The sequence below is a fragment of the Somniosus microcephalus genome, chromosome 13 (assembly GCF_052327205.1).
Source record: "Somniosus microcephalus isolate GS21.2 chromosome 13, FLI_Smic_1.0, whole genome shotgun sequence".
Taxonomy (NCBI): Eukaryota; Metazoa; Chordata; class Chondrichthyes; order Squaliformes; family Somniosidae; genus Somniosus; species Somniosus microcephalus.
The window spans coordinates 184,733,543-184,749,400 of record NC_140999.1 but is presented as its reverse complement, the minus strand read 5'-3'; the positions used below and the strand labels follow the sequence as shown (position 1 = coordinate 184,749,400).

General features: G+C 46.3%; 1 protein-coding gene across 1 annotated transcript in view; it reads right to left on the bottom strand.

Moving 5' to 3' along the window:
- The window catches only part of LOC147108868 (deoxynucleoside triphosphate triphosphohydrolase SAMHD1-like), a 53,138-nt gene that overhangs the window by 20,187 nt on the left and 17,093 nt on the right, over window positions 1–15,858 (bottom strand). Inside the window, exons 6-9 of the mRNA XM_086005790.1 lie at window positions 11,137–11,207; window positions 8,373–8,552; window positions 7,027–7,127; window positions 4,292–4,400 (exon numbers count right to left, since the gene is read on the bottom strand). Of these exons, the coding sequence (XP_085861916.1) occupies window positions 4,292–4,400; window positions 7,027–7,127; window positions 8,373–8,552; window positions 11,137–11,207 (461 nt within the window). The remainder of the gene's footprint in view (window positions 1–4,291; window positions 4,401–7,026; window positions 7,128–8,372; window positions 8,553–11,136; window positions 11,208–15,858) is intronic.

The window sequence follows — 15,858 nt, the reverse complement described above, 5'->3', positions numbered from 1 at the left end:
CCGGAAATCTCGGTTAACCGGCAAAATTCAGGAGTAGGTTCAGCTAAGTTTTATTACTTGCCTTCCTCGATCTGTTGCTGTGCAAGGGTGTGGCTGCAGCTGTTGCTAAGCTACAGAGACGCTTGGAACTTGTGGCCATTGTTCTGAACCTGTAGGGTTTGTTGCTTTATACGGAGCTCTCAGCTCCGTATCTTTTACTATAGCTTTCGGTTATCCGGAATTTTTGATGAACCGGCACCACGTCGGTGCCGGATAAAAAAAAGTTTCCTGTACCTTTTCCATACCATTTACCATCAAATGCACCTCTAGAAGATCACCTCCTGGACTCCTCCATTGAAGACCGGGAAGCCCACATTTCTCCAATCTTTCCCCATAAGATAGACTTCCAACACTGGCGATCAGCCAAATGGCTCCTTGCAATATTGATCACTACACGTGGAGTGTTGCAAAAGCTAATAATCCTTCATTGAGCACCAGGGCACAATGACCACCAGCATTCTTGATATAATCTGGACTCAACAGATATTTCTTCTCATGTCCAACACTAAAGGCCAGCACTTATGGGTAAACTAGGCTCCTATGAACTGAAGTTGGACCTTGTGGATATTTATAGTTAATAAGAGACAGCAACAAACACTTGCATTTATATAGCCCCTTTAACATAGTAAACACTTCAGCTGCTTCACAGGAGCAATTATCAAACAAAATTTAACCCGAGCCACATAAGGAGATACTAGGACAGGTGACCAAAGAGATAGGTTCTTAAGGAGCGACTTAAAGGAGGAGAGAGTTAGAGAGGCAGAGAGATTTAGGGAAAAAATTCCAGAGCTTAGGGCCCAGGAAGCTGAAAACACGGCCGCCAACGGTGGAGCGATGAAAATCGGGGATGTGCAAGAGGCCAGAATTGGAGGAGCTCAGAGATCTCGGAGGGTTGTAGGGCTGAAGGAGGTTACAGAGATGAAAGGGCAAGTTCACAGAGGGATTTAAAACAAGGATGAAGATTTTTTTGAAATCGAGGCGTTGTTGGACCGGGAGCCATTGTAGGTCAGCGAGCACAGGGGTGATGGGTGAACGGGACTTGGTGGTGTATATAGTCTCTGGGTTATAAATAGGATTATGTATGTCCTCATGTCACTTCAACAGATGATCAGTATCACACTCGCTCCCTTCACCGCCGGCTGCAGCGCACCGTGTCTGCAATGTGTACCATCTACAAGATGCACTGCAGCAACTCGCCAAGGCTTCTTTGGCAGCACCTCCCAAACCCGCGACCTCTTCCACTTAGAAGGACAAGGGCAGCGGGTGCATGGGAACATCACCACCTCCAAGTTCACCTCCAAATCACACACCATCCTGACTTAGGAGTATATCGCCGATCCTTCATCGTCACTGGGTGAAAATCCTGGAACTCTCTCCCTAACAGCACTGTGGGAGTACCTTCACTGCACGGACTGCAGCGGTTCAAGGCGGCGGCTCACCACCACCTTCTCCAGGGCAATTAGGGATGGGCAATAAATGCTGGCCTTGCCAGCGACGCCCACATCCCATAAACGAATAAAAATTTTAAAAACTTTCATAATGGACTAAACTACCAGACAGGTTCATTCATTTACAGAAGCACGTTCCAACAGCAAATTGTTGGAATTCAGTCCAAATAACATCAACCTTCAACCAGATTATGAAACTTTACATTAAACTTAATCCCTGTCCAAAACAAAACATCGAGATTCACGTAGGATTTGGAGGCAACACGTTTAGCTTGGACAGCACGGTGGCATAGTGGTTAGCACTGTTGCCTCACAGCGCCAGGGACCCGGGTTCGAATCCGGCCTCGGGCGACTGTCTGTGTGGAGTTTGCACATTCTCCTCGTGTTTGCGTGGGTTTTCTCCGGGTGCTCCGGTTTCCTCCCACAGTCCAAAGATGTGCGGGTTAGGTTGATTGGCTATGATAAATTGACCCTTAGTGTTAGGGGGATTAAATACGTGGGGTTACGGGGATAGGGTGGGATATGTGTTGGTGTAGGGGTTACGGGGATCGGGTGGGATATGTGTCGGTGCAGGCTCGATGGGCCGAAATGGCCTCGATCTGCACTGTGGGGTTTCTGTGATAATGATGTTAGCTTATCAACTGCCTCATAAAACAGAAATTCACTAACAAGAGACTAGATACAGGACAATGGTTACTCGCACTCTCACCAACATGAGAGACAGGACCAATCAGCAGCATCTTTCACAATTAAATAAAGCTGTCAACCAAAAACTAGAGTTCAAAGACACAGGAACTGCCCCAACACAATGACTACACCAGTGAAACAATGCAACCAATACAAAAACAGATTGTCTTCACTCCCTGATGGGCTGACCATTATTTGCAGACGTCTGTGATACTCAGTATTTTAAAAATCCCCCTCATTCGAGGCGACGCATTCCCAAGGTAGCGTCTGCCCCGCACCTGCCCCCAGTCAGGAAATGTGTATTTCACTCGATAGAGTCAGAACGCCCAGAAAGTAAAGAAAATACTTTCAACTTGTCAAAAAATCTTGGCAAGCTATCAATTTCCAGAACAAAATATCAAAAGTACAGAGTGTATTTCTGGATTTACAATAAGACGGATCTCTGAACCATTGCAGCGGTCATCAATGTGCATCAGAGCAGTGATCATCAACCTCAGCTACAGGAGCTGTAGACAACTCGCAGACACCTTAAAAAAAAAAAAATTTTTTTAAATTCCCCTCCTGTACCCAGTATATATAGAATCACTAAAATATAAAGTACTCTGCACCGATCAAAGCTAAAATCTCATCAGGATTCATGTGGTTCATTTTTCCAGTTTGTGACATCAGCTCATTATGATCTTACAACCACTCACAGGTATCATTGGCCCAGAAATTCGGGTCGGGGGCTTCCCGCGGGTACAAGCCCCCGACCTGCACTTACCTAGCGTGCCGGCCGTTGAGGCCTGGCCCTGCGTGGATTTCCTGTCAGTGGCCCGGTTCAGCTCCCGGCACGCTGTGCTTGCGTGATCCAGCGGCGTAGTTAGTGCGATGAGCTGGCTGGGGTCACGTGAGCACTGGGCAACCAATCGGAGGTTGCAAAAGTTCATTCATGAGTTTGATAGTAAGAACTCCGGGTGCCCAAAACAATACTTAAACTTCAAATAAAAGTTAAAAAAACATCCCACTAATTAAATGAACTATTAATAACTATAAAAAAAACGAATTTAAACAATTAATCAAATTTTTGAATTTTTTTTTTTTTTTTTTTTTTTTTTTTTTTTTTTAAATTGGGTCTAAAAATACTTACCTTACTGTAAAGTCTTTAAAAATAATAAACCTGTGGAAAAAAATTTCTAACTTTAATTAATAGACCACTTACCTTTTAAAACTAAGTACTTACGTCTGGTTTTTAAATGTGCAAAAAGTGCAGGCCTTCACGCACGGACAAACCTGTCAAAAAACCAGAAGTTCAACACGCACGCGCTGCCTCATACGTCGCACGTGTTTCACCTCTTAACCCCTTCGTTCAGGGGACCGGAAGTGCCGTTTTCCCGCGCATGCGCTGTGCATGCAAGAAACCGGCACTTCCATCAGGTCCACGCGTGGGTACTCCGTCCGTACTCATGCGTTGGGACCCGAATTTCTGGGCCAATATTATTTTCTCTCTATGTCAGTACACATCAATTAAATCACAGCACGCTGATGTGATAACCCATGACCTCCACCACCTAGAGGGTCAAGGGCAGCAGGCGCATGGGAACACCATCACCTCAGTCACACACCATCCTGACTTGGACATAGATCCCTGTTCCTTCATCGTCGCTGGGTCAAAACCCTGGATCTCCCGACCCTACAGCACTGTGGGAGAACGTTCACCACACGGACTGCGGCGGTTCAAGAAGGTACCTTCTCAAGGGCACTTCTCACCACCTTCTCAAGGGCAACTGGGGATGGGCAATAAATGCCGGCCTTGCCAGCGACGCCCAGATCCCGAGAATTAATTAATATATTAAAAATGCAACATGCCATGAAATTGTAGATCACAGATTCTGACCCAAAATTCCTTATGCTGCATGTTTCTATGATGGGTCTTGCTTTCAAAGAGGTTCCCCGAGGCAGGTATAGAGGGAGGAAAATAATTGAGCGCTGCTGTATTGAGTTAGCCGATGTCAGTGGCGGTGTTATAATTGGCTTTAGTGTGCCTCAGCTAAGGTGGCAAAAATCAGCCAGAGTTTTTCAAAAATAACCCACAAACTAAATACAAGACTCCATTCCATCCCCACAGCATAAGTCACCTTATCTCGAGTGCAAATGTGCTTCTTTCTGCCAACTTCACAAACTCGAGCAAACTTGATGAAACGTGCAGAGTCAAAGTTGTTCCGGATTCCCAGGTGGTGGCAGTCCCTTCAGAAACAAGACAAGACACCGTCATTCCCGGCCTTCACATCATCCTGATTAAAGGGACAACACATTCTGCTGAATAGTCACACCATCCCCAAATGAAGAGAGCGGTCAATGGGCTTGTACTCTCAAATTGTAAACAAGCTCCCCAGTGGGGAAAAAGTGCTTCCTGATTTCACTCCTAAATGGCCTAACTCTAATTTTATTCTGTATTCTTTGATTCAGAAATTGTCCCTTTAGATTGGAAAACTGCAAATGTAACTCCATTATTTAAGAAAGGCGAGATAGAGAGAGACCAGGAAATGATAGACCTGTTAGTCTAGCATCTGTTGTGGGAAAGTTATTGGAATCTATTGTTAAAGACAGAGTTACTGAGCACTTACAAGAAATTTGAGCTGATTAGAGAGCGCCAACATGGATTTGTAAAGGGCAAGTCCTGTCGAATGATCTTAATTGAATTTTTTGAGGAATAACTAAAGTAGTAGTCAGGGGGATGTCTAAGAATGTAGTTTATATGGACTTCCAGAAGGCATTCAATAAGGTTCCTCATAAAGACAGTTAGCTAAAATTAAAGCTCCTGGAATTAAAAGCAAATTATTGACCTGGTTAGAACATTGTTCATGCGATGGAAGGCAGAGAGTAGGGATAATGGGTATGTACTCGAATTGGAAGAAAGTGACTGGTGGTGTCCCACAAGGATCTGTGCTGGGGCCTCAACGATTCACTATATTTATTAATGACTTGGAGAGCCACATATCCAGGTTTGCCGATAACAGAAAGATTGGCGGTATAGTAAGTAGTGTAGACGGGAGCATAAAATTACAAAGACGTTGGTAGATTAAGTGAGTGGGCAAAACTGTGGCAGATGGATTTCAACGCAGGTAAATGCAAGGATAGATCAGAGTATTATTTAAACGGTGAAAAGCTGGGAACAGCGGCAGTCCAAAGAGATTATGGGGTCCATGTACACAGATCACAAAAAAAAATCAAAAAGGCTAATGGAATGTTAGCCTTTATAACTAGAGGAACTCGAATATAAAGGGGAGGACGTTTTGCTACAGCTACACAAAGCCCTGGTTAGACCACATCTGGAGCACTGTGTACAGGTCTGGGCTCCGCACCTTAGAAAGGATACACTGGCCTTGGAATGAGTTCAGCGTAGATTCTCCAGAATATTACCAGGGCTCCAAGGATTAGATTAAGAGGAGAGATTACATAAACTAGGCTTGTATTTCCCAGAATATAGAAGGTTAAGGGGCGATCTGATCCAGGTTTTTAGGATTTGAAATAATTTATAGGGTGGGTAAAAATCAGAGCCAGGCCATTCAGGAGAGATTGAGGATATACTTCCTCATGCAAAGGGTGGCAGAAGTGTGGAACTCTCGCCCACAAAAAGCAGTAGGTGCGAGCTCAATTAATCATTTTAAATCCGTGATCGATATATTTTTGCTAGCCAAGGCAGGTGGATGGAGTTTAAGATACAGATCAGCCATAATCTCACTGAATGGTGTAACAGGGCTCGAGGGGCTGAATGGCCTCCTCCTGTTCCTATGGATTCCCTCACCAGATAAATGAGTTTCTCTGTATTTACCCTATTAAATCGCTTTATCATTTTGAACACCTTGATCAGATCGTCGCTCAACCGCCTAAACTTAAGGGAATACAAACCAAGTTTATGCAACCCTTTATTATTGTGCCAAGAAACTGTGTTAAGAAAGGAGCAGTGGGAAAGGCTGCCGATAAACAAGATTCCAAAAAGCGCTCTCAGCGGCCCCGGTGTAGTACTAAGCCATACAGGCCAGATGGTCACCAGGTCGGGTCACCAGGTCATGCTCGGTTAGCTGATCACAGCCAAGGCAGCAGGTGAGGCAAGGCTCCCCCTTCCTGGCTCTCCAGCGGCAGGGAAGTGCGCACATACATACAGCCAATGGGCTCAGCGTCAAGCGGAGCGGTGATGCCCCGTGTGATCAAATAGCCAGCCAACATTCACACACGTAGAATCGCTACTTGAGCGAGACACCAGAGGATGACCAGAGCCTGTGGGACCGCACCCCAGCGAGATTCGGCACCTTCAGGAGCAGAGGGGAGAAAACTAGATCAAAAGCATTAATATATAATTTTATATTAATTATACTATATTAATATATATAATCCACTGGCAGGAGGGTCAGTAACCAGAGGGCACAGATTTAAATTAATTGACAAGAAAGTGGGGGCTGTTGGAGAGGGCAAGATCAGGAGCATTTTTTAAAAATTCAGCAAGTTGTGATGATTTGGAATGTATTGACTGAAAGGGTGGAAGCAGATTCAATAATCATTTTCAAAAGAGTTTTGGATAAATACTTAAAAAGAAAAAACTTGTAGGGTTATAGGGAAGGAGTAGGGGAGTGGGGACAATTGTTAGCTCTTGCAGAGAGCCGCCAGACACGATGGGCCGAATGGCCTCCTTCTGTGCTGTATGATTCTAAGATATGGGTCTGCTCCTTAAACACAGAGTGCTACCGTCCAGAAACTTGCTTTAAGTTAACTTTGTAATGTACCTGGGGAGCTCACACTGAAAAGAGACATGGATTAAAGAATGTTCATCCCCAATTGATGAGAGAGATCTAGAGACCAAAGGTAGGCTTACCTGGCAAAGTAATCCCACTTATCAACATCAATCCCATTTCTCTTATTGGCGACGATTTCGTACAGAAAGCCCTTCTCTTTAGGCCGGCCTCTGTAGGGCCACTGAAAAGACAAGATACCAGAGTTGGCTATAATAAGCAGCTCACAGGACAGTGAATATTGAGAACCGGCACTTGGACGTTTCTTCCTCATTCCCGCCACCTCCAATCTCCACACGATGTACAACAAGTGCTGCTGAAATGAGGTAACTCGCCCAGTAGGCCGAGCTCTACCGTACCATGCTGGGTCAGGATGTGGCACGACACTTCACCCAGCAGATTGCCAACTCCTGGTCCGTTTTCCCCACACAAACCAACCACCTGCAATTCTGTCCCCCAATTTTACCAGTTTCATCCCCCACACCCACCTCTCCCAACAGTGGAGATAAATGTTGGGGCACGGTCCCCAGGCACTGGCATCTCGCCCAAGCAACCAGCCTTCACGTAAACCTTGACAACAAGCATCAGCAGACTATCCAGCCGTGGAGGGCATCAGAGCGAAGCCTTTTCTTGTCTTCACCTAACACCACGCATACTTTCAACCAAGAGACAATGGATAACAAATCGTTCCCCTTCCGAGTCCAGAGATGCAGAAGCCAATTGTGGCACCCGCTAACACTTTTTTTTTTTTTTATAAAACATTCTTTCTCGGGATGTGCCCGTCTCTGGCAAAGCCATCCAGAGTTGCCCGGAGAAGGTGGTGGTGGGCCACCTTCTTGACTCACTGCAGTGAAAGTGGGTTTAATGCAACCGATTAGCTTGCTCGGCCACTTCAGAGGGCAATTAAGGGACAACCAAGCTGGTGTGGGACAGGAGTCACATATAGGCCGGACCGGGCAAGAATGGTTGGTTTCCTTTCCTAAAAAGCACATGAGTGAACCAGATAGGTTTTTTTAATGACAGTCAAAAAAGCTTCATTGTCATTTTTTGTGTTACCAGATTTTTATTTCTAGATTTTTTATTCAACTGAAATCAAATTCTCAATCAGCCACGGTGGGATTTGAACTCTCCTTCTCGGGATTACTGGCCCAGTAATATAACCACGACACTACCATACCCCTTCAAACCAATCACTGATCAGCTAACTCAGCATAGAACAGGGACTGAACCTACGGTTTCCTGATTCCATGTGGCTCAGTACATCGAATTGCGTTCATCATCATCTGGGCCTTTCCACTTCTATTTTGAAATAAAGCCAACGGTGCCATCATTGGGTGTGCGAAACAGAAACAGCCAAGAGTGTGGGTTATAATTTTAACAACAGTTACCGTCTCTCCTCCCCTTCCCTTGCTTCAACGTAGTCACTTACCACCGAGCGCTTTGTACTGCAGTCCTCTCCATTGCTCCTTGCCTCAGTCATTGGGCCTCGGATCTGCTCCTTGATAAATATAAGGTCCTCTGGTAACACTAGGCCATGGCTCTCTAGAATACCTTCCAGCCCATTGGACGAGATCAAGTGCGCAAACATCGTCAATGAAGCATCCTCGTGCTATATTCAATTACCACACAGAGAAAGAAAGACTGGGTCATCATTCTATACAGACGAATTACAAATTAAATCATAGAAACATAGAAGATAGGAGCAGGAGTAGGCCATTCGGCCCCTCGAGCCTGCTCCGCCATTCAATGAGATCATGGCTGATCATCCAAATTCAGTACCCTGTCCCTGCCTTCTCCCCATATCCCTTGATCCCTTTAGCCTTAAGAAATATATCTAACTCCTTCTTGAATATATTTAATGAATTGGCCTCTACTGCCTTCTGTGGTAGAGAATTCCACAGGTTCACCACTCTCTGGGTAAAGAAATTCCTCCTCATCTCTGTCCTAAATGGCTTACCCCTTATCCTTAGACTGTGACCCCTGGTTCTGGACTCCCCGCCATCAGGAACATCCTTCCTGCATCTAGTCTGTCTAGTAATCAACGCTGTCACATACCCAAGCTCTCGGGCACACACATTTGCCTCTACACTGAACCCCCACTCTCAGGTAAGAGTCTGGGGATTCTCAGCTACCCCGGGCCTTGTCTGAATCCCTGCGTAACGTTCATGCTCTAGCAACCCCTTGGGGTCAACTTACTTGAAAGAGCAAGGGAAGACCGGCCTCCATCAACATTCCTCGGGTAATGTCCATATCTCAGGGAGCTTAACCAGGACTAAAGAAGTGGAAACCCAACAGGAAAAGGACAAAATTTCAAGGTGGGTGGGGCAGGAAAACCACAGTCAAACAAAATGCAGGGATCTTGCACCACTCCACTAAAGTGCAACGCCCCTGGCAGTCAATCAAGCACTGGGACAGACAGGACTGCGGAGATCTTGAGATCATTTCTAGCTAGCCATGAGGATTTCATGGTGTGGGGAAGAGATGGAAGGTTTTGTTCAAGTGTTCACGTTGAGTTGAAAGCCAGTGAATGTGAGGTGTGCTCAGGATTGCAATGTTTTCCTACTTTTTTTGCACCTGGTATCAGCATCAAGCGCTTTCAAGTCATGCAGGTCAGATACAGAACAATATTCGTACTACTCTGTCCTACAATGGTTCTTATTACAGTTAGTGCATTGGTGTTCACGTAACATGCCCGCCATATGTGGTGGCCAGTAAAATGGGGGGGGAAAAAGCCGAACAGAACCACCATAATTTTTTTTTTTTTTTTTTAAATAACAGTATTGATGCAGAGGGCCTGAAAAGAGAAGGCTGAGGGGTGACCTGATCAAGGTCTTTAAAATTAGGAAGGGGTTTGATAGGGTAGACGTAGAGACAATGTTTCCACTTGTGGGGCAGATCAAAACTAGAGGTCATAATATTAAGATAGTCACTAATAAATCCAATAGGGAATTCAGGAGAAAATTATTTACCCAGAGAGCGGTGAGAATGTGGAACTCACTAGCACAGGGAGTGGTTGAGGCGAATAGTATAGATGCATTTAAGGGGAAGCTCGATAAGCACATGAGGGAGAAAGGAATAGAAGGATAGGCTGATAGGGTGAGATGAAGAGGGGTGGGAGGAGGCTCATGTGGAGCATAAACACCGGCACGGACCTGTTGGGTTGAATAGCCCGTTTCTGCTCTGTGCAAGTCTATCTTCTTCTTCGGCAGTCCCTCGGCAAGTCTATACAATGCTGATTATTAGCCAATTTTAGGATAGAACAAAGAGCATGAGAGAGAGAGAGAGAGAGAAAGAGAATAAAGGGACAGAGGTGAGGAGGAATTTCTTCACCCAGAGAGTGGTGAACCTGTGGAATTCTCTACCACAGAAAGCAGTTGAGGCCATTTCATTAAATATATTCAAGAAGGAGTTAGATATATTTCTTAAGGCTAAAGGGATCAAGGGCTATGGGGAGAAGGCAGGGACAGGGTACTGAGTTTGGATGATATATCATGATCTCATTGAATGGCGGAGCAGGCTCGAGGGGCCGAATGGCCTACTCCTGCTCCTATCTTCTATGTTTCTATGTACTGTAAACAGTTAATGTGAACATTTACATAGACACAGAAGTGAGTATGCGGGCAGGTGAACAGTTAGCATCACCTAACTTTGCCTGAAATTAGCAGAGATTTACAAATCGGTATCGAACTACGAAGAACTTGCTGAACTGCCCGAACTAGCCGGCCCGCTTAATACGCCATCAGCGGCGCCTTAGTAATCGACTCCTATGGTAATGATGAGCATCATTTGCCTGATATAGGCGGCTGCCCAGGGTAAGAGCGGATGGTGTAAGTGGTGCAGACTGTACCAAACTTTCAAGAGGACACAGCGAAAGATCTTCCAGCTCCCACACCGCCCATCCTTCTAGCCTGTGTACCAGTGGTGAATGTGCAAATGTAGCACAAAAATATAGGCAGTTTTACGGCATTGGCCCACACTGACTAGAAACTGGGTTGAGACTGCTTAACCCACTACAGCAGGAACACGGGAGACTTTCACTGCTTCAGTGTCAAAGGCCTATGAACCAAGTACCAGCACCAGAAGTGACAGGACAGCCACTACAACATTCCCCTGTCAATATGATCGTGACGTCCAGCTCACTGCAACGGCTCTTGTAACACTCGGCATTACTCAGACTCCGCAGGTGGCATTACCTTCCATTTCAAATCTTTTCGAGTAAGAGGGATAAATTTTCCATCAAACATGTGCGAAAATGGCCCGTGACCTGGGAAAACAAAAGGCAAAGTGTTAAGCTTACTGTATGGAAGTTCAAAAAGTTATTTCATAGAATCGTAGAACAGTACAGCACAGAAGGAGGCCAATCAGCCCATCGAGTCTACGCCGGCTCTTTCGAAGAGCGACCCAGTTAGTCCCATTCCCCGGCTCTTTCCCCATATCCCTGCAGTTTTTTCCCCTTCAAGTATTTATCCAATTCCCTTTTGAAGGCTGCTATTGAATCTGTATCCACCGTCCTATCAGGCAGCGCATTCCAAATCCTAAGCACTCGAAGCGTAAAAAACTTTTTCCTCACAGCGCCTCTGGTTCTTTTCTTAGTCTGACTTTAGAAGTTAATATTCTGAGGTTATCATCTTAGCTAAACCTTACGTTGATTTAGTCCCAGCTATGGAGGAATGTTGCTATTGTTGACCCAAGTTTGACTCTTGTTCCTATTTCAACTGCTCCAACTCCGCACTTTTCACACACTCCACGGGGCCATCTAGCCAGGATTTGAGGGTCAGTTCTGTTCACCCATCACCTGTGTTCACTGACCTTTGTCAACACCTTCACCGAAGCGTACGAGAGCATGGGCCATACTCTAAACATCCGTAAGACAAAGGTCCTCTGCCAACCTGCCCCCGCCACACAGTACTGCCCCCCAATTATCAAAATCCACGACAAGGCCTTGGACAACGTGGACCACTTTCCATACCTCGGGAACCTACTGTCAACAAGGGCAGACATCAACGACAAAGTCCAAACCGCCTTCAGTGTGCCAGTGCAGCCTTCGGTCACCTGAGGAAGTGTGTTTGAAGACCAGGACCTCAAACCCAGGACTAAGCTCATGGTCTACAGAGCAGCAGTGATACCCGCCCTGCTGTATGCCTCAGAGACATGGACCATGTACAGCAGGCACCTCAAAGCACTGGAGAGGTACCACCAACGCTGCCTCCACAAGATCTTGCAAATCCATTGGCAGGATAGGCGCACCAACGTCAGTGTTCTTGCTCAGGCCAACATCCCCAGCATCGAAGCTTTGACCACGCTCGATCAGCTCCGATGGACGGGTCACATTGTCCGCATGCCCGATACGAGACTCCCAAAACAAGCGCTCTACTCGGAGCTCCGGCACGGCAAGAGAGCCCCAGGTGGGCAGAGGAAACGCTTCAAGGACACCCTCAAAGCCTCCTTGAAAAAGTGTAGCATCACCACCGACACCTGGGAATCCCTGGCCCGAGACCGCACAAAGTGGAGGAGAAGCATCCGGGAAGGCGCCGACCACCTCGAGTCTCTTCGCCGGGAGCAAGCGGAAGCCAAGCGCAGGCAGCGCAAGTCAACACAAGCACCCCACCCACCCGCCCCTTCAACCACCGTCTGCCCCACCTGTGACAGAGACTGTAGGTCCTGCATTGGACTCAGTCACCTGAGAACTCATTTTTAATGTGGAAGCAAGTCATCCTCGGTTCCGAGGGACTGCCTAAGAAGACGACGACACTGGCTCGCAGTCCGGCAATGCCTTGATTTTGAAGTACTCATTCTAGACACACGCACATCTGCCAAAGGGAATTCACACCAACTTTAACCTCATTGCATGAGGTAGTTACTTAGTAACACCTACAATGAGGTGCAGCTTCAGCTGCTGACCGTGTCCTAACTCGCACCAAGTCCACTTCACCCATCGCCCTTGTGCTCGCTGACCGACACTGGCTCCCGCTCCAATTTTAAAATTCTCATCCTGGTTTTCAAATCCCTCCATGGCCTCGCCCCCTCCCTATCTCTGTAACCTCCTCCATGATCTCTGCGCTCCTCCAATTCTGGCCTCCTGTACATCCCCAATTTATATCGCTCCACCACTGGTGGCCATGCCTTCAGCTGCCTGGGTCCTAAGCTCTGGAATTCCCTCCCTGAATCTCTCCGTCTCTCCTGTAAGATGCTCCTTAAAACCTACCTTTGACCAAGCTTTTGCTCACCTGTCCTAATCTATCTTATGTGACTCGGTGTCAAATTTTGCCTGATAATCGCTCCTGTGAAGTGCCTCGGGACATTTTACTACGTTAAAAGCGCTACATAAATGCAAGTTGTTGTTGTTGGACTTCGCTGGTTACAAGATGCCGAATACAAGGGCATATAGAATCATAATGTCAGTGCACAGCAACAGGCCATAGGCCCATGAGTTCTGTGCTGGCGAGTTTCTCCATGAGCCACCTACTCTAATCTCCATTTCCTGCTTGCTTCCCATATCCTTTAGCGTTCCTCTTTTCCAAGTAACGAACTCATTTCCTTTTTGAAACAATTTATGGATTTTGCTTCAACAGCTTGCAGCAGAGAATTCCACCTTCTGCGTAAAAAGGTATTTTCCAACTTCCATTTTGTCATCTTAAATTTGTGCCCGCCAATAACCATCTCAACACAAATTGAAGGATCCGGTTTGCCTTTTTTACGGCCTTATCGCCTCGCTCCGGCTTTTTAATGACTTGTTTATCTGCGCGCCAACGTCCTTCGACTTCTCGGTTGCATTTAAAATCTCACCACTTAAAGATGCTTTTCCTTTCCCTATTCTCAGTTTGAAGACGTTCACATTTTTCGACATTGAACAGCGTATCTCCCACCTTTTCTGCTCATCTATTATCTCTTCCTGCAGTCTTCCACATCACACTTTGCCATATTCCCCCAATTTGAGTTCCTCAACAAACGTCAATATTGTTTTTCAATTCCCAATTCAAGATCATTTATGTAATATATCGGGGGTTTTTTTCTAAAGTAAGAGCATGTAAGAAATCGTGAATTGGAAGAAATAACTGGAGACAAAAAAAGCCTCTTCAGGCTGGTGTTAGGATAACTGGATGGACGCTTAGAATTTGCTGATGTTCTTGGTTCCCTGCGGGTGTTCTAACATTCTGCACCGTGGCGGTGACCTTGTTTCCAGACTCGCTGTCTGCTGTTTGTGTGCTAGAAAGGTTGTTGACTGCATCTTTGATAACCTACCCTAGGCCCACCCCTAAAAAGAGAGTAAAAGAGATATCAAAAGAGCTTTTAGCACAGATGGTGAGGGGAAGGGAAGAGCTGTTCGCCCAAGCCAGCCGTCTGTCCGATTGGGACCGATACCAGCCACTTGTCACAGTCGTGTGTCTACTATGTCTATCTTGATTGTGTGTTGTACTTTACTTAAACGGCTGCTCCTCAATAAAACGCCTTACAACTCTGAAGACCCTCTGGGCAATCTGCGTGTGACCTGTGATCCAAAAATCTTACAAGCAGCACTTGTACACACCACTCACCACATCTTTCCAGTCTGAGAAACTCCCCCTCACCCCTACCCGGTGCTTTCTGCTCTCCAATTCTCTCTCTGCCCACCTGATCACATTCCCCCCTGAACTCCACACACCAATATCTTTGCCCCAAGTCTACGTAGCGCCTTATCAAATGCTTTTTGAAAGTCAGTCATCAGCCACACCCATTGCATCGACTTTACCTCCTAACCACCAAATTTTTTCAAGCACCAACACAGCAACAGTTGTGGTGGGCTTGAGGGGGTTGTACAGGATGAGTCACAGGGACAGGTGAGGAGGAGTAATTGGTGGTGAGGAGGAGGAGGAAAGTAGGAACCTTCAGGTCACCGTTGATGACCTCCTGTACTTTGGGAAATGCAGCAGTGGTGGCGCTGGGCAGTCATGTTGTACTCCAGAACCAAAAGGAGATGCAACAGCATCAAAGCATCGGCCGCTTGTTTCATAAAACTGCGGACAGCTCGTTAACTGTAGATGCAGAGGATCCCTGTGCTACCCGATGGTGAGGTAGAGGCTGAATGAAACAGCTGCGTACACTGATAAACTTGCCCGTCACAAACACGGCTGTCCCTACGGTGCAGGTGTTTGGTGCAGATCTGCAATTGGTTCTGTGCGGGCCCAAAGCCTGCGGATCCAGTCTGCTAAGGTCACTCGCCAGCAGATGCGAGCGAGGCAACGACATTCGCTGGCAGTCTAGCTCTGGTTTCTGCCGATGATCTCGACGTGCCTTCTTTTACCAAGCATCATTTAAAGCATTAATCATAGAGTCAAACAGCATAGGAGATGGACATTCAGCCCATCGTGCCTGTGCCGGCTCTTTGAAAGAGCTATCCAATTCATCCCACTCCCCGACTATATGCCCATACCCATGCAAAGTTTTCCCCTTCCATGTATATATCCAATTTTCTTTTGAAAGTTACTATTGAATCTGCTTCCACCACCCTTTCAGGCAGCGCATTCCAGATCATAACTCGCTGAGTAAAATAGTCTCTCATCTTCCATCTGGTTCTATTGCCAATTATCTTGTGTTTGTGCCCTCTGGTTACTGACCCTCCTGCCACTGTAAACAGTTTCTCTCCACCTACTCCATCCAAACCCCTCAACATTTGAACACCTCTTAAATCTCCCTTTAACCTTCTCTGTTCGGAGGAGATTAACCTCAGCTTCTCCAATCTCTCCACATATCTGAAGTCTCTCATCCCTGGTTTCATTCTAGTAAATCTCCTCTGCACCCTCTCCAAAGACTTGACATCCTTTCCTAAAGTGCGGTGTCCAGAATTGGGCACAATACTCCAGCTGAGGACTAACCAGTGATTTATAAAAGGTTGAGTATAACTTCCTTCAGTGCTCGGATTAGGGCCGGTTCCAAAG